This window comes from Pollachius pollachius, assembly GCF_949987615.1.
Source record: "Pollachius pollachius genome assembly, chromosome: 14".
NCBI classification, from domain to species: domain Eukaryota; kingdom Metazoa; phylum Chordata; class Actinopteri; order Gadiformes; family Gadidae; genus Pollachius; species Pollachius pollachius.
This window is the reverse complement of record NC_136947.1, coordinates 7,239,730-7,267,539: the sequence shown is the minus strand read 5'-3', so window position 1 is coordinate 7,267,539 and position 27,810 is coordinate 7,239,730. Positions and strand designations below refer to the sequence as shown.

Below are 27,810 nucleotides of genomic sequence, written 5' to 3'. Positions count from 1 at the left end.
AGCAACACGTCTAAACTCAAACTGCTCCAGACGAGCTGGCTGTCAACATGCATGGCTGACACCGCTTTCAGTCTGTGAATGCATCCATGAATGGGTGAGGTGAGGTAATGTAAAGTGCTTTGAGTGGTGACTGGTTAGAGAAGCGCTGTATTACTGCAGTCCATTAGTCCATTATACCTGTAGACCAGGACATGTCACCATGTATGATCACTCTGGTGTCTATATCTGCAAACCGGGAGACATAACCATGTATTATCACTGAGTCGTTTATACCTGTCCACGAGAGAATATCATCATGATTACTGTGTTGCTTTTATCTGTCATTTTCCTGTCTCGTTTTTTGTCCCATTGTTCATTTTTGTTTCTCAGTCTCCACCTGTTTCTGGATTTCTCTTTGTGTATCCCCCTGGCTTCCACGCGCACTAGCAGCCACTACAGTCACCCTGGCCGTGTGTGTGTCTAAACGTGTCAAGAGACTAAACGTGTCAATAACTGAAAGGCGGCATTCAGCATACACTCTGCAGCCCAAACATCCCCCTTCATACCCTAACAGGATGTCTTTCAACGTTAGCAGTCCCTGACATCGTGTTCTGCTCACCGACGGGTCGCCGACTGAGGGTTTTTAGATTTCACTTCAGCCCCAAAATGGAATGTTGGCATTAAGTGGAATCCATTTACACCCGTCACCCCCCATTATCTGGCATGAAATGACACCGGCTCCCTCACTGTCGCTCCGCCAGCCGTGGAGAAGTGGAAAATTGCTCAATTCTAATCCTCCAAAACAGACCAAAATCGGGTCGTAGGAAATCCTGAATGACCGAAAATAAACAAACGTGCGTGAAGAAGAACCACTCAGATCGGGGTAGGCGGGTGACTGTACGAGTCGTGTGATGGTACGGCGTGCTGCTCACCCACTACGGCGTAGCCCCCTGGCACGATGGGGTACACCCGGCCGTCGGCGTGGATACCGTCGGGAAACATGGTTGCCATGACCTCCCCCACCAGTCTCCCGAAAGCCGCGCCTGCCAAAAAAACGGTCATAGATGGGGGGACTTTCGATGTTTTTCATTCATCATAAAATGACAAAAACCCAACATAACCGGACGATACATTCCCAAGCCACAGTGGAACTGTATTTCTGTTATTTACCGATTAGGAACACGGGCATGAAGGCCCCGCAGGGAACGGGCATAGTGGTGGCTACCGCCGACATCCAGAACTTCAATCGGTGATTGAAGAGAAGGTGAGGGAGAGAGAGAGGGAAAGAGAGAGAGAGAGAGAGAGAGAGAGAGAGAGATGTTGGTTACAGTGGACATATCAGCCGACATCATGTGAGATTTGTAATGGTTCTTTCATGTTGTCCCATGCTGAGTAAACCCACAGTGTAAACGTACAGTTTACCTAACCCTGCCCCAGACGTTTACACCTCAAACACCTCTAACACCTCTAACACCTAACACCTCAAACACAGGGCTCCCAATGGGCCTTCTTGGCGAGAGAGGGGGGATGCGACACCAGCACATGCTTCGAAGTGAGCAATATCCATTTTAGTTTCATGGTTTTAGCAGCGAGAGGTGGGAAAGAGGGAAGGTCTTCCAATAGAGGGAAATCTGTCTACATCATTCAGCTATTGCTTTGTCAAATTCATTGCGTTTTAATATTATTTATATCTTTATTGTGACAATCTCTCCCTCGCTGTGCTTTTCCTTGTCATGTTCTTAATAATCTCACTCTGGGGACTGTGAACTGGCGTACACAGTACTTAGGAAGCTTAAGGGAACGGAAGATGCGTTTAAACACAATTCATGACTCTAGCCTACAGTCTACAGAGATCCGGCGACCTCTTTTTGTGTTCCGCCATCTTGGAGCCACAGTCATTACTGTGGTGGAGACTTATAGTGATTGAGGCTCTGCGGCTGACAGTGACCGCAGCATGGGTAGTTGGGTTTGTCTGATATCGACGACCTTAGGCAATGGCCCCCAGTTAGCGATGAAGGTACCATATATGGAGGGAAATCTTACAGTAATTAAAAGGAGGCAGCTGAAAACTGCACTTCCTGAACGCATAGACACAGAAAGTAAAGATAAAAGTAAGAAAAATGTAAAGCTGTTTTTAGGACATCTCGGAGGGAGAAACCAACTTAAGTATGTCGACTCGTCTACTCCCGGTACGTTCTGGGATTCCTGTTCAGCCATACCTTCATGATGATGAAGAGGATAAGCGTGATGAAGACATTGACGTGGGGGTGCTTCCAGCCGTGGGAGTGGCCGATGTACTCAAACTCCTCGGCCACGCCGTGCCGGCACCAGGTGCGGTTGTCGAACAGCGCCACCAGAGACTCGTGCTGTGTCAGCTACAGGGTGGGGGGGGGGTGGGGGGGGGGGGGGGGGGGCACACACATTTAGAGCTGCTGTTCAGGGAAATACCGCAACGGTTTAGAGCTGCATTCACCACATTCGTCACATTGGTTGAACAGAGGTCAATAGTGTCATGTCCACCATTTACGTACAAAAGTTAATTTGATCGGCTTAATTTGATTAAATTTCAATTTAAATTCAAAAAGTTTCAATTCAAATATATTATATTAGTATAGCCCTAAATCACAGGTACAGTCTCAGAGGGGTTAGCAGGCCAAATATTAATGACAAAGAATGCTTTGTTGTGATAGGACGTCACTCCGCCTGTGCACCTTTCACATCCAATCAGAGTTAAGAGGGGAATCGTATTGTCACACATGCGTCAGAGAGAGGTCATTCATCAAATACTTTTGCAGGCACGTTTCACAAAATGAGACTAACATAAAATAAGAGACAGCCATCGACACTGCATGCATGCATTCAGTCGCCCGGCTGTCCGTCCCACAGTGTCTCAGCGGTGGCTGAGAGTAAGAGGTAGTCGTCTGACCTGTCCGGCCATGAACTGTCCGAACCCCGGGGGAAAGGTGAGGGTGGAGATCAGCAGGGTGACCATCGCTGGGTACACCAGCCTCCTGACGGGGAGAGAGGGGCTGTAGGGTCATTAATGGGTCAGTTGATCACCATGTATATGTATAGAGATATGTGTCCAGTATAGGTCTGCTCTTGTGTGTCAATATTTCAGTAGATGTATTTTTGCGTGAACAAGAACACAATTTTTGGTTTCAATAGTTTGATTGAGAAATGTGCCATGTGTCATGTTTTATAAAGAGTTTTATAAAGTGTGTTATATAGATAGTTATATGGAATGCTATAAAGTGTGAGGTATAGATTGTTATAGAGACTGGAATACAGAGGGTTATAGAGTGTTATAAAGAGTGTTTTACAGAGTGTTATAGAGACTGCAATTTAGTGTTTCTAGCGTTTATAGCGACTGTTATAGAGAGTGTTACAGATAGTGTTATTTTGAGTGTTGTATATAGTGTTATTGGGACTGTTATAGAGAGTGTTACAGATAGTGTTATTTGGAGTGTTGTATAGAGTGTTATTGAGACTGTTATGGAGAGTGTTACAGATAGTGTTATTTGGAGTGCTGTATAGAGTGTTATTGGGACTGTTATAGAGAGTGTCATAGACACTTACTTTCTCAGCAGGAACTTGTTGATGGTCTTCTGCTTCCTCATGCATTCCACAATGAGTCGGTTCAGGTAGACGAACAGAGCTCCGCCAAAACCACAGGCAATCCTACCAACGAGAGCAGCACACACACAAGCACACACACGGACACACACACACACACACGGACACACACACACACGCATGAGCACACATGCACACACACACACACGGACACACACACACACACACACACACACACACACACACACAAACACCTTTAACTGTAACAGCTTTTGAAAATGGCCCAATGATTGAACAACAATGTGATCACCAACTGAAGGACTGTGTTTGATTGCTGGCCAAGAAATGGCTGAAATAAAGCTTTAGCGGACTGAACCAAAGCGATGATGGGATTTGGATTTGGATGGTCAGTGATAGTAGTAACTCTCTGGCAGCTTTAGTTGCTGGCAGATAACCAATGTGCTGTAAATTCATGTCTGCCTACAAGAGCGTGGGCGCATTAAGATTGCATTAGCCTACCCCTTGTTTCTCATGATTTATGAATGCAAACGTTTACCTCCAGTTAATCTAGCGGAAACCTCTCATTTGTTCACGTGAATAGAAACCCCAGTCGGATGACGTATAGTGTGTTTGTGTGTGTGTGCATGTGTTTGTGTGTCTGTGTTTATATTATATATTCATATAGGTCATTTAGCCGACGCATTTATCCAAAGCGACAACCATTCATACACACATTCACACTGACGGCGATGTCAACCACACATGGCAACACAGCTCGACGGGAGCAGTTAAGGCTAGGTGCCTTGCCCAGGGACACCTCGACACTCGGAGGAGGAGCCGGGGATCGAACCAGCAACCCACTGGTTCCTAGTCAATCCGCTGTGCCTCATGAGCCTCCTGAGTGCTCACAGTATGCATCATGTGCAGGCAGAGAGAGGGGTCATACTCACCCGAGGACGGCGAAGGCTGGCAGCTCCTGGAGGTCAAAAGGGAAGTCGAGGCGGAAGCGTGTCTTGAAGAGGGCGGTGATGGTCTCTAAGGGGAGAGAAGCCCACGGAGTGGCTCCATAACTAACTACAAACTGACCTCTGATCGCACTTTGAACAGCATTACATTATGAAGGACAAGTGAAGTATGACACAGAAAGTAAAAAAGACTCAAATTGTGCAACAAAATGTTTTACTTAAAGAATGTATATCATATAACTACGCAAAAAAACAATGCAACACAGCATAGATCCTGGAAGATATCCAGACAAAATAACAGAGCGTCACTGCAGAAAGTTATTGGCAATGGCAGAAAAAAAGTGTGTGGCGACATAACCCAAAAAAACGAATGAACTCATGAACTCATGGACAAATGACCAAAGCGGAAGTGGCGCATACCTTCTTCCTGGTTTAGGACGGCCAGCACTCTGAAGATGAAGGCGCTGAAGGTCGCTGCGAAGAAGCCCCTCCAGTAGTTCCTCACCGCAAAGAAGGTGGAGGTGACCTCGATGCTGAACAGGACCCCTGCAGCGCACACACACACACGCATATACACACACACACGCACACACACACAGGCATATACCCACACACAAACAGACACACACACTCATGCACACACACACACACACACACACGCACACACGCACGCACAAGCACACACGGAGGGGTTGGTGGTTGATCAGGGGCATGGGGGGGGGGGGGGCATGGCTTTGGGGATCTGATTAGGTGATTAGTATGTTGCCAGCACCTGCTGCCACCAATTCACCTTTCCATCTAATCAAGGCCAAGACACAATTACCCCCTATAGTGTGCACTACTTAAGTGCACTACTTAGGCACTGTTGACCGAAACGTGAACGCACAAATCTGGTTAAACCCCAAACAGCGCACTTGCTAATACCAATAACCGAGGGTAAACCGAGTGTAAGTGATGCCCACCTATTGCCGCACTAAATCCCACAATGCAAAACAGTTTACACTGTCTTCAGATACAGCCAATAGAGACATTTGTCCAAGGGGTCTTTATTCAAACGAGGTATCAAGGGGTGACGTCTCACACTTGTCGGCTTGTTTACGCGACCGATACACATCACGTCGATAAATTTCCACCGTGTAATTAGTGTTCGAGTTTCCAATACACTTATTCCCTAAATAGTGTACTATGTAGTGTTCAGTATAAAGGGAATCAATGGTAAATGGACTGCATTTATATAGTGCTTTTCTGACCAGCGGCCACACAAACTATTTACAATATATCTTAACATTCACCCATTCATGGCCACATTCACACACCGTCAACCACGCAGGGCGACAGCCAGCTCGTCGGGAGCAGGGGATCAAACTAGCAACCTTATGGTTACCAGCCAACCCACTCTACCTCCTGAGCCACATGCCGCCGCTATAGGGGAATTAGGGGATGAGGGAACAAGTGAGACTGTTCTAACTTAGCCCTGTATAATGCAGCGTGATAGTTCTCCTCTAGCGGTCTGTATACTGTAGCTTGATACTATTCCTTTACCGGTCTGTTTACTGTAGCGTGATAGTACTCCTCTAGCGGTCTGTATACTGTAGCTTGATACTATTCCTTTACCGGTCTGTTTACTGCATTGACATTGCCTCGTTAATGAGTGTGCCTTAAGCAACAATATATTAAAAATTAAGCTGAATTATGACACACCGACCAAAAACATTTCCAGAAGACCTGGAATTGTACTGTTTCCATATAGTCCACAATCATGCATCAGTATTTTAAATGTTTTTTGGGTTGTTATATTTGCAACATGGGCTTACAAATTATAACTACATGTCAGAAACATTCAGAAACTCATTAAAAAAACATATTTGCACTGTGAGAAATGTAAAAAATGAGAATACATGAGAATGTTGGAACCATCCACATCAATATCTTTAAGACATGTACAGCTTTGCAAAACCATGTGAAGGCAATGCATACAGGCCACTTGCAACAATATTTTAAATATTTTCTTCTCTATTACTCACAACATAGGTTTAAAAACTATTAATTGATCCCATTTCAGAACACTGCTTTCTGTAACTGATTTAAACATATTTGCACTGGGAGGAAATGCCCAAAACAGAATAAAGTGCAAAAAAAAAATGGTAGCAATGATTATGCTGCCGCATTGTGCTGTGAATTTTTTTCATAATAATAATAATAATAATGAAAGAAATTTAAAAAAAATAATTTCTAAGTGTGCCAATGATTATGCTTCCCCGTGCCAGTGGCGGCACGCGTGCCTAGGGTTGCTGACCCCTGTTGTAGCTTGATACTATTCCTTTACCGGTCTGTTTACTGTAGCGTGAAAGTACTCCTCTAGCGGTCTGTATACTGTAGCTTGATACTATTCCTTTACCGGTCTGTTTACTGTAGCGTGATAGTACTCCTCTAGCGGTCTGTATACTGTAGCTTGATACTATTCCTTTACCGGTCTGTTTACTGTAGCGTGATAGTACTCCTCTAGCGGTCTGTATACTGTAGCTTGATACTATTCCTTTACCGGTCTGTTTACTGTAGCGTGATAGTACTCCTATAGCGGCCTTACCTCCGATGGGAGCCGCGAAGCAGCAGCCCACGCCCACCGCGCACGCCGCCGACAGCATCTCCGTGTTGCGCATCTCGTTCTGCGGGCAAACACAAGAGGCCCTCACAGGTCGAGACACGCACACATGAACACGCGCACACTCGTGCAGTCACACACACACACGCACGCACTCGCAAACAGACAGAGCGGCGGGAAGGCAAACACAAATCGAATATCACACGTGAATACACAGGCGGGATGCAAACAAAGATAACACACATAAATGCAATATCACACATAAACACACACACATTAACACACACACACACACACACACAGCAATGTGCAAATACACAACACTTACAGACACATACGTATACGTTCCAAAATAAGCCAATTGCCGGGAATTTGCAAAAGAAAGGATGTACTTGTTGCTTCTGGCGTGAGGTGACATTCCAAATGAAAATCAAAAGATTAAAAATCCACAACAACATCAACAACAACAACAATAACATGGGACAGGGTGACAAGGAGCACAATGCTTGGATGACGAGTGGCCGCGTCCGGTTGGAGAGCCTTAAACAAAAGAGCGATGCTGATCGATGTGGGCGGGGGGGGCAGCGGGGAGCTAATTGTGATGAAAGGCAACACGGATGACTTTGACTTGACTTAAGGGGTGACCGCGGGAGACACAGCCCGGAGGTAACACAGACAGATTGGACGGCGTCCCTCCGTCCGTCACCGCGGCGATGATGGCCGGCATGGATTATTCAAGGAGATGGGATTGGTTAAGAAAGCCCCCGTGTGTGTCATGTGATCGTACCTTGTTTCCCTCAAAGGGCTCTTCCTTGAGCAGTGGAGCGGAAAAACACAGAGGTGGGGCGTAAGTGCACTGCGCACGCACGGACACACACAAACCACACACACGCACACATCTGTTGGTGTGAAGAGATCCAATTTATTTTTCAATTCGCACACATTTTATGGACATGCAATAAAGATGAAAGACGCAATAAAGATGAATTCAGGATTTGACGATGTACTGAATTAGCATGTGTTGAGTGTTTTTGTTGAATGTCCACACGGAACCCATTCTCTGTAAATAATTGAATCTCTTGTGATTTACAGTATCTGAGATTTCTCAATCCCTTCTTCCTCTATTCCTCCTCCTCCTCCTCCTCCTCCTCCTCATTCTTCGTCCATAATGGGCCTTTGCTGTCGGTCTTGGTGCGTGGAGGAAGGGCTCTTCTGGTGAAAGGGCAACTAAGATTCATTCAGCCCGTTATATGACGTGGGTGGGTGGGTGGGAGCGGAGAGGGGCGAGTGCCTCCTAAAGAACAGCAGAACGTCAAATAAACAGGTACCGGTTCCACGGTGGCAGAGATAGATTGATGTGTGTACACTGTGCTGCATGTTTTTCATCCTGACCTTTCCTGTGTGTACCTCTACAGCTGTGTGTGTGTGTGTGTGTGTGTGTGTGTGTGCGCGCAGGTGCATCTGTCTTCGAGGGAGGTTGTGTTTGTATGGTTTCGTGTGTGTGTCAGTTGGTGTGTGCATGCATCAGAGTGGGCGCGTACATACACGTGTGTGTGTGTGTGTGTGTGTGTGCATGCATCTAAGTATGTGTGTGTGTGTGTGTTTGTGTGAATCGAAGTGTGTTTGTACCTGCAGCAGTGTGTGTGTGACTGGTGTTTTTTATGGTGACTGTGTGTTCAGGACTGTGTGTCGATGCATCACTGTGAGTGTGCGTCTGACCGTGTGTTTATGCAGCAGTGTGCGTGTGTGTCTGACTGTGTGTTTCATGCAGCAGTGTGTGTGTACATGCAGCAGTGTGTGTAGCGCACGCGTCCGTGTGTCTCGGCAGCTCGCTCACCATGTAGGTCCCTCCAAACAGAGCCACCATGAATTTGCTCAGAAGCGCAGCACATAGGCTGGCGACGTGAACGAACGGGCCCTGAGAGAGAGAGCGGGGGAAGAACATGAGAGTAAGACGTGGCAGAAGGTCTGAACAGAGTCCTCGGGAAAAGATATGAATGTGAACAGAAGGGACGGCGTTTGGCATTTGCAGCCATCCCAGGGTTTTTAATGGAAACCTTGACAACGGGTTTGACGTAACAAACTGGCACTGACATGCTGGGAATATGTGTTACCCGTTTAAACTCCACATTTAAACGGACACACCTCGCTTCACTCTAACAGCCAGAACACTGGCAGAGCTAATAAAATAAAATGGGGAAACTTGTCAGGTATCACTTTAATCCTCTAGCACCCCCTTAAAGAGTGAAGGCTCAATTAGGCTTCCATGTCGACTCAACGCAATGACCACACAGACGTTTCGACGCAGTCGTGAACCTGTTTTGGTTCTGCATCGGGTTTTAGTGAGCGGCCCAATCACAGCCCTTGCTGCTTACAGGTTACAAGGTTACAATTTTTGGCCCTCGCGGTGGACACAAGGAGGGTCCGCGAGGACGTAATGGGTCCGTAAATCCCCTTGCGTTGCGTCGACGTTGAACCATAACTAAGCCTGAAGAACGAGGGGTTTCCCACCTCCTTGCCCAGGGGCATGCCGCTGCCCAGAGCGCACGTCAGACCGATGACCTTGGCCACAAACGTCTTGAAGGTGAGGTACTCCTTCAGCACCACGCCTCTTAGGATGGTCTTCATTTCAGGGATGCCTGAACCTAGAGAGAGAAAGGGAGGGAGGGAGGAAGGGGAGGAGCCAAGAGAACAAAGAGCACATACAGGAGCCGTGAGACGGGGCGGTTGGGCAGCGGTCAATAAAATAAGAAAGGGATGAAAGGATGGAAAGGAGAGAGGGGACAAGAAGGCGCTGGGGCGAGGAATGAATATTCGTTAAGCCCTCTGCGCGCCATGTGGCATCTTGATTTAGTACTCTTTGTTTCCCCCAAGGTCATCGATCTCATGCACGCTCCGATCCATAAGTGACCTCTGCGGAGACGCCCCTGTCTGTGAAGGCTTTACAGTTCATTATAGAGTGATTTACATTATCCAAGCATCCCCATGTATGCATGCGTTACCAATTAAGCCTGCACATAAATATGCATGAAACGTCAACGTAATCTGTGTGTGTGCGCGAATGTGTGTGTGTGTGTGTGTGTGTGTGTGTGTGTGTGTGTGTGTGTGTGTGTGTGTGTTAGTGTGTGTGTGTGTGTGTGTGTACGTGCATGCGTGCGTGCGTGTGTGTCTTACCCACAGCCTGTGGAGACAGTATCTGTGTGAATCCTGCTGAGAATGTGATGAGCACTACAGGGTAGGTGACCCAGGCTATGTACTGGAGGAGCATGTTGCTGTCCAGACCGCTGTACATCCACTTCTGTGCTACACATACACACGCGCACACACATACACACACACACACACACACACACACACACGATATGAGTATAATTAACTATACCATTATAAATATATATATATTATTATTATTGCAACAATTCTTTGACTTAAGCTTATGAATTGGTTTGAGAATTATAAAATACACACATCCTAGGTTATCTTAGTTATCATCTTCTCCCTTTCAACCGGCCTCTCTTGTCATGGCAAAACCCTCATAATCTTCAGGAAGTGCACGTTTCAATAAAACCCTGCTTCAGCAGTGACCAAGCTGTCCGTTGAGGTTTGATATGAATGTTTAGCGTTCAGTCGTGCGGAGCATTCATTTCCATCTCTACCACCACCGCTTAACAGTTCAAACGAATAACATGTGCACCACTCACACCCACCCACAGTTACTCAAACACCATTCAAATACTGATGAGCGTTATGAAATGTTAGTTTAAAGCATTGTGTAGCCTTTTATCCTAGCTATCTTTGTTGTATACAGGGAAAGGGTTAGCGTAACGACTGTAAGTGCTTGGCCCTTGGTTCTATGAACATCCTTACAGTACCATTAGCGATATATTGTTGTTTCTCCTTCTCCTGACAAATGAACTTATTGTAAGTCGCTTTGGATAAAAGCATCTGCTAAATGCCCTTAATGTAAAGGAAGGAGCGATGATGAGTACAGCTCCACCCCTCACCCTCTGCGTGTCACTCCCCCCCGCCCCCCCCCCCCCTGACCTTTAGCCCTCCCGGACCCATGTGACTCGGTCCTACCTTCCTGGCAGAAGGCGATGGCGTAGTCCATGACCCAGCTGACCAGTGCCATCAGGAGCCCCAGCAGGATCAGGAAGATCCAGTCCTCGCCCACCCGTGAGATTAGGAACTTCTGGCAGCGGGACGCGCACACTGAAGAGGGGGGGGTGGGGGTGGGGGTGGGGGGGGGGTGGGGGGGGGGGGGGGGGGGTTAAGAGAGAGAGAGAGGGAGTGAGACAGAATTATACATGTGCTAATTTGCATTTAATTTGCACTACTTTTTACTGTAGCTATTTATGCGATGAAAATAAAACCTTTCTCAAGAATCAGTCCAGGGAATATTTCTCGGTACATTGTTTATTCCGGTCAAACTTTTACCTCTCCTCGTTCATCACATCCGTGGGAGAGAAGACCGGTAAATGATAGAGCTAGAACGGTAGCTAGAATTCAAGCCACAGGTTGCTAATGAGAGAACGCACATAGTGCAGGTTCAGTGTAAGGACATATTTGGAGTCAAATTCAAAGAGTGGGAGGGGTATTTAGTGTTAATACAGGGATGTCTAATGGCTCCATTAGTAAACACACAGTAAACTGTACAAAATGGGGGGAGTAGGTGAAGGTTTAATTTCACCTATAAAGGATAGAGGGATACGAAAATGTATTATCCCTGTTTGTAAATGACTTTGTTGCAGCACAACAAGACACGACAAAACAATAAACAATCTCACAGTACACAACAGAAACTTGTGCACAAATTCTAAAATAAATACGCGTTCCGAAAAAGATCTAGTGATGCTAAAGGTCTAGGGATTCAGAATTGTTCCATCCATTGATAGATGGGACTATAGTGGGTGTATGCAGTGAGGTTAGTCTGGATCCTGACAGATCTGTGGGCTCATGATATATCAGCTCTGGTAATTGGTCTGGTCCCCTTCCGTTCAGACAGGTACCCGGCTGACCTGGCCCGGGACGTGCCCCTAACACAATCTAATGTTGGTCGGTTGGTTTTATACGATGACCGTACAGGTACAGAGGAGCACCGTTGAGGCATTTCCTAAGCAACCAACATGGCTGCCGCTGATCAGATGAATCCGCTATTGTGACAGGATTAAACGAACAGAATGGCATGTTTTCTCTAAAAGTAGGACAAACGATACGCCAATTAAAGTGTTGTTAAGAAAGATGTGCTTGCCGTACTTCTGACAGGCATTTTGATCTGTGCCCGTTGATGAATTCCATTGGATATCAAAACAGGGACAGAGAGGTTCCACATTAACATGCATTCGCAAATTGGTCCTGCGATGTCATGCAAAGGTGAAGAAATAATTTGCAAAATATGGTTGTTCCCCATCGTCAAGATTGGCATTACCATTCATTTGAGTCATGGATCAAAAATGGATTACAATCCAACTACAAAAACATGGATCAATGGTCAATTAATTGAATTGACTTTAATTTCAAGACGGACAGAATCAATTCTGTGCATCAGCTAATCCATGAATGACCTAATCACATGTGCACCAACCACACTGCCACCAGAGTGTGTGTATGTGTGATTGGACATGCATGTTCGCACATCACATCAGGCTCCCGCCGGTAACACACAAACACCTGGAGGCAGCCACTCGCCACCTTGCACCGCATTAACCTTAAAGGGATGGACGGCGGGCACCGTGGCAACAGTGCACAAGTGTTGGTCGTGGCTATCTGCCTGTAGAGTGGAGGAGCCCAGGCAGATCAGGAGTGGTCCCAGGAGCGCACGCCTCGTAATGGAGGGCGTGACGGCAATTCATCTACGGCCCCGACGCGGAGAGACCCGGACACAATCTACCAGGTCTAGACACGCTCATTATAGCCCTGTTAACTACTACTGAGAGAGACGGGCTGAGGGTGGCAGAGAGACAGAGAGACTGAGAGACAGAGAGAGAGAGGAGAGAGAGAGAGGGAGAGAGAGACAGAGAGAGAGAGAGAGAGAGGGGAGAGAGAGAGACAGACAGAGAGAGAGGGGAGAGAGAGAGACAGAGAGAGAGAGACAGAGAGAGGAAACAGACAGAGAGAGAGGGGAGAGAGAGAGACAGAGAGAGCGAGAGAGAGAGGAAAGAGAGAGAGAGAAGAGAGAGAGAGAGAAAGAGAGAGAGAGAGAGAGAGAGAGAGACACACACACACACACACACAGAGGGAGACAGAGAGAGAGAGACACAGATACAGAGAGAGGGAGACAGAGAGAGAGAGGAGAGAGATAGAGACACACACACAGAGAGGGAGACAGAGAGAGAGAGACACACACACAGAGAGAGAGGGAGACAGACACAGAGAGAGAGTGACAGAGAAAGAGAGAGATAGAGATTGAGAGAGAGAGACAGAGGGAAAAAGACAGAGAGAGAGAGAGAGAGAGAGACACACACACACACACACACACACACACACACACATACACACACACAAAAACACAAACACACATGAACACAGACAGACACACAATTGTATCTACATATATTTCCAGTTTATGGAACTGGCAAAACAAAGCCAGGCCAGGGTTATGAATTGAGACCATTAGCATTGTAATCTCTAAGTGAGCTGGGTCAGCTAAAAGAAGAATCAAATGGTCTCATTTCTCCTCAGTAGTCTGTGGACAGCAGCCCATGTCTGCTTCTCACTCCAATATCGAGAGCGTTCTGAGTGGATGTCTCTGTCACGCCAGGGGATCAAAATGTGCTACTGACACATTTTACTTTGATAACGTTAAACTTTATTGTGAAAGTTGTATCAGATTATTTGAGACCAGACAGCTGGAGTGTATAAAAAGGAGTGTGTCTGTGTGTGTAGAGAAAGAAAGACATGATGTGAACATGTTGGTAGAGGCAGAGAGACAGGGATATAGAGCAACAGACAGACAGGATGAATATCCAGCTAGACAGACAGACATAGCAACAGCAAAACAGACAGACTAACAGAAAGCAAGACCAGACTGGATAGACAGACCTCAGAATACAATTCAGCCAGACAGGCGACACACAAGACAGACAGACAGACAGACAGACAGACCAAAGAACATTCAAACAGACAGATTGACAGATAGCACGACCGGATAAACGGAATAAAATGAAGGCGTGAAGAAAGGCAAGATGACACACAGACAGCACTACCAACAGACAGACAAACAGACAGCACGACCAACAGACACACAGACAGATCTACCAACAGACAGACAGACAAACCGACAGCACGACCAACAGACACACAGACACACAGACAGCACTACCAACAGACAGACAGACAAACAGACAGCACAACCAACAGACACACAGACACACAGACAGCACTACCAACAGACAGACAGACAAACAGACAGCACGACCAACAGACACACAGACAGCACTACCAACAGACAGACAGACAAACAGACAGCACGACCAACAGACACACAGACACACAGACAACACTACCAACAGACAGACAGACAAACCGACAGCACGACCAACAGACACACAGACACACAGACAGCACTACCGACAGACAGACACACAGACTGACTGACAGACAGATAGATCAGACAGACACATTACAGCGGGTGCTAATAGGTGTCAAAGAGGGCTAGGAGCTCTCCTGGGGGGCTTGGAGCAGCGCTAAGAGACCACCTGCTGAATGGCAGGAGGCCCACCCTAGTGCATGGTGTAACGTACAGATGGGCTATGTGGGACAAACAACACGCACTCATAAACAAACATGGACAACAACCGCACACGCGTCTTCATAATCTCTCACTTCATGTTCCATTTCCCCAGTGGAGCATCTCTCTCTCTCTCTCTCTCTCTCTCTCTCTCTCTCTCTCTCTCTCTCTCTCTCTCTCTCTCTCTCTCTCTCTCTCTCTCTCTCTCTCTCTCTCTCTCTCTCTCTCTCTCTCTCACATGCACAAACACACACGTAAACTGTCACATGCACAAACACACAGACCCACACACACACGTGCATGCAAACACACACACAAACACAGAAACTGACAGACACACACACACACACACACACACACACACACACACACACACACACACACACACACACACACACACACACACACACACACACACACACAAACAGCTCGTCGCACCCTGAAAGCACATCTCCTATTCCTGGCGCTTGCTGTTTCACCTTGGTTAGCGCTCACATCTGCAGGGCCCGGTGGCAGGGGACAGACCCCTAATGAGATCAAACCAGCCCACTGCATTGCAACACCTGCTTAGAGGGAGCCACCGACCCCGGGCCAATACTATGCAGAGTCCCGCCCGTCCTGCATCTAAACGCTTGTGTGTGCGATACGTTTGTGGATCACTTTCTTAGCGTGCGTAACGATTGTTAAACCGACTCATAGCCTATAAGACAACACACTTCACAAAAACGATTATGACAAGGATACCCGTTATAATAACATGTTGGCTTCAGGATTGGCTTCTGTACATGATGAGAAGCGACGCGTGAACCATCATGGGACATATTAACAACAATGCAGTCGGTTTCACTCTCAATCTCTCACACTCTCTCCCTCCTTGTCCAACTCACTCACTCAATCAACCTCTGCCGCGCGCCTGTGACAAATTCAGACATTTGTGTTCATCATGTGACAGGCTACGCAGTCGGACGAGATTGAAATCCCAAGATCAAGCAGATGTGAGGACGTACACAAGCTGTGATGACACATTCTGCTGATTGGCTGCCGGGGCGCTGCCGGTTTCCACGGCGGCAGGGAGGCCGCGGCGTCTCGCACGCGACGGCGTCGAAGTCAGGCTTCGGTGATCAGTCGCCTGGCAGGAGGACTGAGCGATCGACACATTCCCTGCTTGCTGCTCCCTATTCCAATTTCGTCTATGAGCCTTGTTCACAGACCTCATCACACCTGTAATGTATTATGAGCTTTCTTTGATAGAATTCCCTTTCGAAGTCTCTTACATCCGCAGGCAGCATCACACAGAGTCACGACTACTCGAGGACTTTCCATTCCCTGGGAAACTTGAAGGTTTCACACACACACACACACACACACAATGAAGGGCTGTGCCACTGTATAAGAGTTTGCCTGGATGTAAAGCTGTGCGTATGTGTACGCGTTCATATGCGTTTGTGTGTGTGTGTGAGTGTATGTACGTGTGTGTGTGTCTTTGTGTGTGTGTATGCGTGGGTTGGCTGCAGTCTTCAACAGCTTTGGCCGTAGATACAGAGCACAGCTCTACACCCACAAACTGTACTGCAGGAAAAAAGATTAAACAGAGATAAACACTCACCCTGTCTCTCTCTACCTCCCTCTCTCTCCCTCTCTAAAATACTCTTACATCTGCCAATGTGATTCTGCTGCAGGTGGGAGTTTTGACTCTCAGGGCTATTTATACGCTACCGCAAGACGCCATATGTGACAATAAATGAGTTGCGGATATCAAAATATTTTAGTTTTACAAGCCAAGCCAAGCACGTAGACAATTATGTGTGTCTACACACTTGCACACTTGCGTGCTAATCTTTAAGCGACTGCTCCGAACGACCCATCAGTGTGCTAGCCAGACCAGGCGGATTTAGTGCTGCTATCGCCTATGGTGCGATCTATAATGCTTTAATCACATCACCAATCACAAGGGCAAGGAGACGCAGACAGAGAGCTCTCGGAAACAAACATCCACATGGACACTGGCGCTCTGATCTCACAGTCTCCATCTGTCCTTCCCTTCATTATGAGCAATGCGATGGGTGACCTTAAGTCTGAAACATTTTAGTCTGATTGACTCGGAAGAAGCAGGCTGCTTATGCCTGGCTCGAGAAAGCTTTTGATGGTCGAACGGGTCGCACAGGTTCATAAAACGCAGACAAACTCATACATTTACCTTTCCCTCTTGCTCAAGGAATCTGTGGAGGGCACTCTGTTGATCACACACACTCACACGCACGAGCACAGGCACGCACATGCACACAAACACACACACACACACACACAGCGGGCTGTCCTGTCACTGACACTTCCCTTTGTGAGCAAGAGGTTGTTGCAAAGATCAGACATCATTAATCCTGCTCTGCTCCTCTGAGACGGTTTCACTCAGTTAGTTTACAAATCAATCTTTGTACACGCACGCACGCACGCACGCACGCGCACACACACACACACACACACACACTAACAAAGGTCCTCTCTGTTTCTCACACATCATGTGTTCATTTCCAGCCTCTTCTTGAGAATGACTGCATGAACACATATACGTTGACCTATGGAGGTCATAGGATAGCCTGACCTCTTAGCCTCACCTCTTAGCCTAACCTCTGCCTCACCTCTTAGCCTGACCTCTTAGCCTGACCTTTTAGCTTGACCTCTTAGCCTTACCTCTTAGCCTGACCTCTTAGCCTCACCTCTGCCTCACCTCTTAGCCTCACCTTTTAGCCTCACCTCTTAGCCTCACCTCTTAGCCTTCCCTCTTAGCCTTACCTCTTAGCCTGACCTCTTAGCCTTACCTTTTAGCCTCACCTCTTAGCCTCACCTCTTAGCCTTCCCTCTTAGCCTGACCTCTTAGCCTTACCTTTTAGCCTCACCTCTTAGCCTTCCCTCTTAGCCTTCCCTCTTAGCCTTACCTCTTAGCCTTACCTCTTAGCCTGACCTCTTAGCCTTACCTTTTAGCCTCACCTCTTAGCCTCTCCTCTTAGCCTTCCCTCTTAGCCTTCCCTCTTAGCCTTACCTCTTAGCCTGACCTCTTAGCCTTACCTCTTAGCCTGACCTCTTAGCCTTCCCTCTTAGCCTGACCTCTTAGCCTTACCTCTTAGCCTGACCTCTTAGCCTTACCTCTTAGCCTTCCCTCTTAGCCTGACCTCTTAGCCTTACCTCTTAGCCTTCCCTCTTAGCCTGACCTCTTAGCCTTACCTCTTAGCCTTCCCTCTTAGCCTGACCTCTTAGCCTGACCTCTTAGCCTTACCTTTTAGCCTCACCTCTTAGCCTTCCCTCTTAGCCTTCCTTCTTAGCCTGACCTCTTAGCCTTACCTCTTAGCCTTACCTCTTAGCCTGACCTCTTAGCCTTCCCTCTTAGCCTGACCTCTTAGCCTTACCTCTTAGCCTTACCTCTTAGCCTTCCCTCTTAGCCTTCCCTCTTAGGCCAGGCTGGAGGTCTTTGAACTACAGAATGGGTCGTTGCTCATGGGCTCGGGTGGATAGTGTTATGTTGTGCGTAGCTTACACTGGCACTTGGCACACGGGTCCTTCTCGTACTCCAGGATCTGTGCGGCGCGGCCGCGCACGCTGGCGCCCCTCCGCGGACCCCCACCGTCACGTAGCCGTGCCGCCTCCTCCTTGGCATACACCCCCAGCTCCTGGGTGTAGCGCCCATACATCTGGGATGGAGAGAGAGAGAGAGAGAGAGAGGGGGAGAGAGGGAGAGAGGGAGAGAGAGAGAGAGAGAGAGAGAGAGAGAGGGACGAGAGGGACGAGACAGACACAGAGACAAATTGTCAGGCTAGCCACCAGAAACCAATTTATTTTGATGTATTTTCTGCTTGAAGCTACACAGTCAAAGGCTTTTGTCAACTTCTAAATGTCAGATAACTCCTGCTGGAAAACCACAGTTTATGTTTAGATATAGAGAACTACTTAATAGGACATTGTTTCATATTTAACTTATTTCACAGTAACAATAACAATACCTATGGTAAAAATAGTCACAATTAACTTTTCAGTTGCCTTGGACTGTGTGTAGCTTCAAACAGTAATTACAAACCGACAACACAATATAATAGATAAAATACATAACAGCATACATAACATAACACTACAGGAGCACAGCCTTGGAACAAAGAAGTGAAACACGTCAATCTTTTTGTCATTCATTGGTGGCTCTGAGATTAATAATATGTGACAGATCCTGCCTGCTAGAGCAGGCCAGAGATCACGTGTGTAACCGCATCTTAAAACATGCACGCATGGGACTTCAAACCACGCAGAAATCTGCTGAGATCAGATTTTAAATAGAGTTGTGTATAGCTTCCCCACACTGTTCAACACTGCTAAACAAACCACTAAATATTAAATATATTTAAATATGCTGTGAATGTGACCAAAGCACCACCAAAGTCATGAAGTCAACGGGCATAATGATTCCCCTGCAGAGAGATTACAACAAAATAAGCAGCCGCTGTCAAGACTTGGCTGATTAACTGCAGGGCTGGCAAGCGGTCGACTCCTAACGACCACTCCACCATGAATCATTGTTTAAAAAAAAAACATACTGCAGACACAGGCCACTGCAGTAGTAGCTCTGCCTCAAGAGTAGACGTCATTATTATAGTCTCATCATTGATGTACAATGGGCTTTTTCAAGTGTTTATTGCTGGTTGCCCTCCTGGCTCATGATGTCGCTGCACAGCCGTCATGGATGGGGTTTCAGAAGACGGCCCCGACAACAACTGCACCTGGACCACCAGCCCAGCTGCCTCAGAGAGCTAATGTGCTGCCTGAGTGGCAGCAGGCCAAGGAGCCTGGGAAGCAAGCTCCCGCTGATATATGCCACGTGGAAGAGGGCGAGAAGATCCAGTGCGGCCTGCCAGAGATCAGTGTCGAGCAATGCTACGCCATCAACTGCTGCTTTGACGGGCAGCAGTGTTACTACGGGCAAACCGGTACTTATAGGACTACTATCCCACCCCCACACCCCTCTTGCGTACTTATTGTATGTTGTATGTGGCACTTAACGCATGCATTTTTGAATGTTGTACATCCTTAAAAAAAGCACTTTGCATTGTGTAGAGTCAGATCCTAGTTATCTATGTTGTATACAGGGAATGAGTTAACCTAACGCATTGTCTTTCTATAATGCTTCTTTTTATTTTTTTTACTTTGCCTTGTTATCTTTCACTTCTATTTTATTTCATTTTATTGTATGACTGTTTCATTGTGAAACACTTTGAGCCTGCGTCATGTATGAAAAGTGCTATATAAATAAAGTTGCCTTGCCTAACAATTGTAAGTGCTTGGCACTTTGTTCTATTAACATCCTTACAGTACCGATAGCAATATATTTATTTTTCTTCTCACAAGGGTACTTATTGTAAGTTGCTTTGGATAGAAGCACCTGCTAAATGTAAATGTACAGTCCTTGTCTGATTGGTTAGTAATTGCCCCTAGAGTCCTCTGCAGGTGCTGACGGTTGTCTTGTCTTCTAGTCACCCTGCAGTGCACCAGGGACGGGCAGTTTGTGGTGGTGGTGGCCAGGGACGCCACACTGCCACGGCTGGACGTGGAGTCGGTGGTGCTGCTGGAGGCCAACGAGGCCTCCTGCAGCCCGGTCGGCGTCACCTCCGCCTTTGCCGTCTATCAGTTTCCTGTCACCGACTGTGGGACAACGATTACGGTAGGTGTCGGGACCGCTTATGGTTCACATGCTAGTTTCACCTGAGCGGCGGTGGGACAGCTTGTGGGTCGCTAGAGCGGGCGGGGTTTTCTATGGACCGGTGAAAAATCAGCCACAACTTAAAATAATCAGGCTTTTTGGTGTGTACGGCAAATGTGTGATTTGGGGTTTTATGTCATGCGGTGGGCCGGGAAGTTGGAAGACCATTTCAACTTTGTAGCCAGTCCCGTTCCACAGGGAAGTGGTGACCGTTCAGTGCAAGGCCCCCCCACCTCCCTGAGAATGTGGATCCATCTATATTTGATACAGTAGTGTCGACACGCCTTAAGCCTGAGGGGAATCCTTTTGTTTGAACTGTTTTTTTTTTTCTGCAGGAGGATGGCGGCTACGTTGTGTACAACAACTACATGTCTTCCTCATACGAGGTTGGTATCGGACCCAGAGGTTCTATCACTCGGGACAGCCATTTCGAGTAAGTTGAAAGGGTGTGTCTAAGGGTGGTAAATGCTATTATGAACCACAACATTGTTTGCCAGCTCTGTTTTAATATTATTGGCAATCGTCTGAATCCTGTTTGGCCCGGCTGTTAAGCCTTGGTGTGAAAAAGAATTTGTAATGTAATTTGCCAGGGTTTCACTCCAGGGTATAACTTGCTACATACACAATTTGGCTTTGACCCCAGATTTCCTCTGGCTTTATTGCAACCCAAGCTAATCAACCTTTTCATCCTTAAATCCATTTGTATGAAAGCTATTTCTAAAGAATGTTAAGCCTCTAAATGGCCGCCCTTAACGTCTGGCATTGTTCATGTTGTGTCAGGCTGATGTTCCAGTGCAGGTACTCCGGTCAATCTGTGGAGGCCCTGGTCTTCGATGTGAACTCTCTTCCCCCACCGCTGCCTGTGGCAGCCCTAGGGCCTCTCAGAATTGAACTGCTCCTTGGCAGCGGCCAGTGTTACCACAAGGGATGTATGGAGGGTAAGCTAAACTTCACTTTTACCCTTGACATCATTTGAGGACTTGGTAAACCTTTTTTTTTTTTTAGAGCTTCCCGGAAATCACATACACATTCATATTTGTGTATATATTTTCGGGGTTAAGTGTTAAAGGTCACCGTAATGTATACAAACCTAATTTGCATGTATGCTGTTGCATTCAAATTCTATGTTTTCGTTTTTGTCTATGAGTGAGCCTCAGACTAGATCAATAATATCACGCAAACCGTGGTCGATTCTCTCCCCAGCGGAAGAGGCCTATAGGTCCTTCTACATGGCCGCGGACTACCCGATCTCCAAGGTGCTCAAGCAGCCTGTATATGTACAGGTGCACATCCTCGAGAGAACCGACCCTAATATAGTCCTCAATCTGGAGAAGTGCTGGGCCACCGCCGACCCAAGTGCCACCAGCCTCCCTCAGTGGGACCTCCTAGTGGATGGGTAGGCAGGCGAGGTCCTTGACTAAAGGTCTTCAGAGGAACTGTCTGCTGAGTTGGGGTGAACTAAACGGCTTTGATTCTCACTAGGTGTCCGTATCACGATGACCGCTACCTGACCACACTCGTCCCGGTCTCTGACTCATCCGGCCTTACCTTCCCGTCCCACTACAAGCGTTTCATTGTGAAGATGTTTACATTTGTGGAAGAAGGAACGCTCGCTCCAAGGAAAGAGAGGGTAGGGCGCTGCTTATTTTCTTTCTTTTATGCAAGGCGATCCATTTCTAGGCTAACTTTTGTCAAATGGATTTAATCATTCGAGGGCTAAAACTCTAACACTAACCTGGCCTCATACCACTTCCTCCTAGGTCTTCATCCACTGTACCACAGCGGTCTGTCACCCCAGTCCAAACAACTCGTGTCAACAGCAATGCCGAAGGAAGAGTAAGATGTCCACCTAAGCTGAATCTATGAACCTAATGTAACTTATTGGTCGTTTTTATTGCTCACCCATTTTTTTCTTTTCTCTGCTGCAGGAAGATCTACGACAGGCAAAAAGGTTTCCCCAAACCAGAGGGCGATGGTGTCTAGCCGCGAAGTCAAACTTTCTGCTGACCAAGCACTCTCGCCAAGACGCATGGGCAAAAGTAAATAGGCATGATTCATATGCTGTCATAACTTTCTTTTTTAATAAAGTCCAAAAAATCCACTTTTGCTGCTCCATAATTCGCATTGCTTGCTATATACGTCTTGGCACTTGGATGTATACATTTTGTCCTTGGAGAGGTGCTGCTTTGCGTCAAATCCCCTGTATTTATAGCTGAGGGAACAATGTGCACTGTACCTCTGGGGGGCACATCCTACAGACATATACCCAACCCCTATACTCTATAGGTCTAGATTCTTCTTCACTCTGTACACTATGGTTGACGGCCACTGCATTGCAAAATGAATCCTCACGAGGATCCTAAACATGCCGTAAAGCTCAAAGGAACCAGCGTTCCACGGCAGCGCAGAAAGGAGAACTCCTACAGGCTCATGCTCTCCCACTTGTGTTTCCCAGAGGCAGCCCTCGTGCGTACGCTACGGTGCCTATGCAGCACATCCCACACGGATTCCTCCACCCCCCCCCCCCCCCCCCCCCCCCCACCCCCACCAGCCTCTCTCGTTGAAGGGCATCACGACTCCTGCAGACTTTCTCTGCTCACATGAATGCCTCGCCCGCTGCAGGGGGACGGAGGAACTCTTGAGCTATTGACAGATAAAGGGGGAGGGTCTTGACGGCAGACAGCCAATCATCAACAAGCCACGCTTTCGAAGACATTTCAGTGAGATATGTGTGTACATCCTCTGACAGGCAAGGACAGACGGGCCTATTGATGTGCGATCATGTATCTAGAGGCTGTACATGACACCGATTAATGTTGGAAATTACATTTCAACTCGGTTGAATAAAACATGCTTTGGTATGTTTTATCGGAAGGCCTGCAGGAAATTCAGATTTCATAAGGAGATGGGCATCTCCCTCATGGTTGACTTGGACTGCAGATGAATATTTTTGCGGACCAATGCTTTTCAGCTGTGAGCCCCCCCCCCCCCCTGCTGCACTGGATTATCCTGCCCCAACACAATTAAAAGTTCCCTGTGACCTCTAGCACAGTTCTCTATCCCAGCCTACCTCTGCAGTCCCCAAAACTCGAGCGAGCCAAGCTACTTCAGGATGCTTCATCAGTGCACCACACCATCAAAAACAAAGTCACGGCCACAGATACCACCAACACAGGCAGGCCGCCCACTTGGTGTGCTGAGGGCTCCTGCTAGTGTCTCACTCTCTCTCTCGGGGGGCCCTGTGAGAAAGCAATTAGAGGCCATCTGGAGCGCGGGCCCCCCCTGGGATAGCAGCAGGTGGGGCCTTGTGGGTTAAATTTGCTGTGATCTGTAACTGGTTTTAACTCCCACATTGGGACCCCCTGTATGGTCATCCGTCATGGAGATCCCATCTACATTGCGACCTCACCGGCCGTCAATGCTGTAATATTCTCTACACTACATTTCTAGACGAGTGTTCCTCAGTTACTGTTTTAACGAACTAGCCTTTTTGACATGCTTGGACATGGGACTTCTCACCTCTTTTCTCTCTACTCCAGTACAATGTACACTAGCTGAGCAAGAAGTTGAACACCATCTTCTCACCCCTCCATCTACTCCATTACAATGTCTACCACCTTAGGAAGTGGATCAAGCCGTTTATTATCTGCTACACACATTTGTAGGGGGAATACGAGGCCTTTTGCTTCGCATCTACTTTTTTACTTTTACGTTTTTGTATCATTCTACCAGATGATCGGTTCCTTATACTGTTTAGGGTCTAGAGACCACACAGGGCAGATTCCTTACTTGAGAGAAGGGAGTAAGGACGCGTATCTGACACGCTGACGATGAAGAAGTGGACACCTAAGATGTTTCATTGCAGCTGCACCGCCTCACGACTTATAAATATTCATCGGGTAAATTTAATCTCTGGTTCCTTCGCAGGTGTGCTGGTGGGAGGGATGACACATTGTTCGCCATGAAAGAGATGGACGTGATCGATGTTGAAACTTTGCACATATTTAACCAACGTATTACCCTGGTATCAATTGGTGTGCATGCCGATGAGACCATGGGTGTAAGTGGATGGCTGGGGGGGGTACTAAGGCAATCTAGCTAATCCGAGCCCTTCGGACCTCCGCAGTGAGAGTAGAGATTTAATTAGAGGAGAGGAAATGACACATTTGACTAATCCACTTGTCGACAGTTTCGCTAATACAGGTAATGGGAGAAAACATATTTTTTTTTTACCTCTTGTTAACGATGAGTCAGCCTTGTCCCAGAGTGGACAATTAACATAAACACCAGAAACTCCTAAGTGCGGTCGACAACACACGCACGCACGCAAGTGAGCGGACGCACACACGCATACTAACACCCGTTTGTGTGAGCATTATACAGCTGCCACTTATCCATCGACACGCTCCTGCTGCAAAGTGATGTCAAGAAGATTGAAGAATTCAAGGTGAGGGACTGTAATCTTGTCAGCAGCCCACTGCAGCATGGGGGGTGGGGGTGTGAGTAAAGAAGGTAGTGGTGGTGGTGGGGGTGGGGGTTGGGTTGAAGGGGTTTGCTGGTTGTTTTGCATAATCCCAGACAAAGCCAAAGAACAACAGTTCTCTGATTGAATCAGGGGGGAAGTTGAACCGCAGGTGTATTTGCTTAATGTGCTCTGCATGAATGTCATTCAACCTGTCATTCATGCCTTTCAGATATGTATTCTTGTGCAGGCATCATTCCTGTACATGCGTTACAATTACATGTGTCTGTTTGTTGTTCAACCTATCATTAATGCCTTTTATATTTATATTCATGTTCATGCATAATTCCTGTACATGCATTATAAGGACTTTTGTGTGGGTAATGACAACCATTATAAGCTGGCATCTACAGCAGCTCATTACATTGAGACAATGAGAAACCTACAGATAAGCAGCATGTATTTACTACAGCGGACAACCGCGGATTATATAGTTCAGCTGCAGTTTTGACCTCTAAAATGTCCCCTTTTTGACAAGACGCTGCCCATGAATACATGGCATCAGTTGTGACCAGAGCATCTGCTTACACCTGTTAGTTAAAAGGTGCCATATTTTACTGTCCGTTGCTGCACAGTCTGTGGCGCCCTGGCCGCTGTGCAGGTAATAGCCCTATTAGCCCTGCAAGTGACAGGAGCTGAAATCGACCCTCAGCCTAGTGGTGGAGAAAGTAAAGACTGCTGACAATGGGCAACTGGAGCCCACTTTCCAACGAGTGATTGAGCCGGTGGGACTTATGTGTGTATGTGCTTGTGTGACCCTCAGTGTTTGTGCATTTGGGTTATTTGATTGTTGGTGGGGTTGTGTTTGAACATGTGTGTGTGTGCGCGCGCGTGTGTGTGGGTGTGTGTGTGTGTGTGTGTGTGTGTGTGTGTGTGTGTGTGTGCGCGTGTGAAAATAAAGTATGAATGGCGTGTATAGATTACATATGGACCGGAAACAGAGGGGTCAGCCAGTCAGTTAGCTAAGCCTACACCAGTACAACGTTACGCTGTATTGGCATCAATTCAAACACCTTAACTGGCAGAGTGACTGGTCTTAAGTAGTCGGTCAGTCTGTGAGTTGGATGCTCAGAGAGAGAGAGGGAGAGGGAGAGAGAGAGGAAGGGAGGGAGGAAGGTAGGTACATGGATAGATATGCAGCATAAAGCATAAACTGTAACATAATGGAAGCGAGAATAGAAGGAAAGGGGTCTGAGGGAGGGAGAGGGGAGTGGGAGACATACATCTCTTGATTGTGCTTCTGTGTCTTACTGCAGCAATTGAATGCAAGAAATAGACACAAGCACAATTTGGAGCCTAGATGCTCAAGTCTCTCTCTCACGCGATCATGACTTTGATCCTTGCGGCAGCCAAATACTTGAACCGCCCCGCTGTTAGGGCGACGCGGGCATGCTGTCGGGAACATCTGCCCCGCACAGCTCGTAACATTCACACCTTTAAGTAGGAACACACAGATCAAGGTATTCACACACACACGCAGAAAGATGAAATACTTCCGAAACTTTGCCAGCTCTCTCGGGAACAAAAACACACAAACAAATAACACAATGGGCTTCGTAGGAGCTTGTGAGAAGACATAAGATGGATTTGTGCGACACATTATTGATTCCAAGTCCCCAGGACCCGTCTGTCCCTGGCTCTCGTATAGGCAGAACCGTCTCCTGTCCTCGTACCTACTCCCTCTCTAAACCCTCCGGTCGCCGCGGAGACAAGAGCCGGCCTCTGCCAGCTGTCCCAGCATGCATCTCACCTGGCAGTGGTTCTGTGTGGGCAGTAACCAATGCACCTGTCAGTACCGGCTCTGCCGATGTCAGCAGCCCACTGACGGCGCTGTGTGGATCCCCACGAGGACGGCCCGCGGGCCAAGCCACTTCCGACTCAGAGTGCCAGTGGAAGTTGTTTTTAAAAAACGCGTTGGTTTGTGTTCTGTGATCTTCAAAAAGGTACGCTGTGCTATTTTGTCACTGTTACTGAAATACTAGCGATACCCCGAAGATGCATGAGTATGTTTCTGCTGGCCTCCGCCAACGAGATTCCCCAAGAAGGTCTACTGTGTTCCGAACACTCAGCACCTGTTCTGGAACTCTCTGTCGGTTGTTGTTGATGGCTGCAGAGAGACGCTTTAGCTTTTCAGACCCTCACTCATTTCGCATACAAGATCATTATAACACTCATTCTCAACGATGTGTACTAGCTTTGAACAAGTATCACAAAGTTGAGTGTTGAGTGAGTCACAACCATGGGGATAACACCTCGCCATGTTGTGCCGCCATGTTTCTACAGTAGCCCGGAAGGGACACACGGCTCTAGAGAGCCTCTCTAGAGCCCTTTTACATGTAATATGTAAAGAGGGGGGCAGACAAACGCTAAATTAGCATTTTACAGCATAACCTCTCATGTATGTTCTTTACGATAAATACACCCTCAAATGTCTGTAGTACTTAATCAAAATAAAGATCTGAAATCTGCTGCTTTTTGTTGTCATAAAAAAGAAACAACCAATTGTTCTTTATCTGTCATCAGCCTTAGATTTATATCTGTCACTTAAGTGTTAATATACCGTCGTATCACAGCTATTAAAACTGTGCCGAGGGAAATTAACAACCACAAGCTGAAATCCATACACCATACAGAAAATCAATGGTCAACGTTATAGTCGACTCCCTATTAGGGTTGGTATATTTTAAATTAAAACGTTCCATT

At 47.2% G+C, this 27,810-nt stretch overlaps 1 protein-coding gene and 1 pseudogene across 2 annotated transcripts in view; one reads left to right on the top strand and one right to left on the bottom strand.

Annotated features, from left to right (window-relative positions):
- Positions 1-18,534, bottom strand: part of LOC307085707 (chloride channel protein 2-like) — a 24,883-nt pseudogene extending 6,349 nt beyond the window's left edge. Inside the window, exons 1-13 of the transcript in view lie at positions 18,381-18,534; positions 11,203-11,391; positions 10,297-10,425; positions 9,634-9,767; positions 8,960-9,040; positions 7,108-7,186; positions 4,941-5,066; positions 4,506-4,590; positions 3,559-3,660; positions 2,906-2,990; positions 2,199-2,354; positions 1,150-1,219; positions 881-1,022 (exon numbers count right to left, since the gene is read on the bottom strand). The product of the transcript in view is annotated as a chloride channel protein 2-like (transcript). The remainder of the gene's footprint in view (positions 1-880; positions 1,023-1,149; positions 1,220-2,198; positions 2,355-2,905; positions 2,991-3,558; positions 3,661-4,505; positions 4,591-4,940; positions 5,067-7,107; positions 7,187-8,959; positions 9,041-9,633; positions 9,768-10,296; positions 10,426-11,202; positions 11,392-18,380) is intronic.
- A 968-nt stretch (positions 18,535-19,502) lies between these two features.
- On the top strand, positions 19,503-22,632 carry LOC307085839 (zona pellucida sperm-binding protein 4-like; the record flags this gene model as incomplete). The annotated part of the gene is made up of 8 exons (XM_079750726.1): positions 19,503-19,815; positions 20,359-20,546; positions 20,921-21,018; positions 21,366-21,523; positions 21,789-21,981; positions 22,068-22,215; positions 22,346-22,421; positions 22,514-22,632. The coding sequence occupies 8 exons, from the start codon at positions 19,503-19,505 to the stop codon at positions 22,630-22,632; spliced, it is 1,293 nt and encodes a 430-aa protein (XP_079606852.1).
- Positions 22,633-27,810: the final 5,178 nt, after the last annotated feature.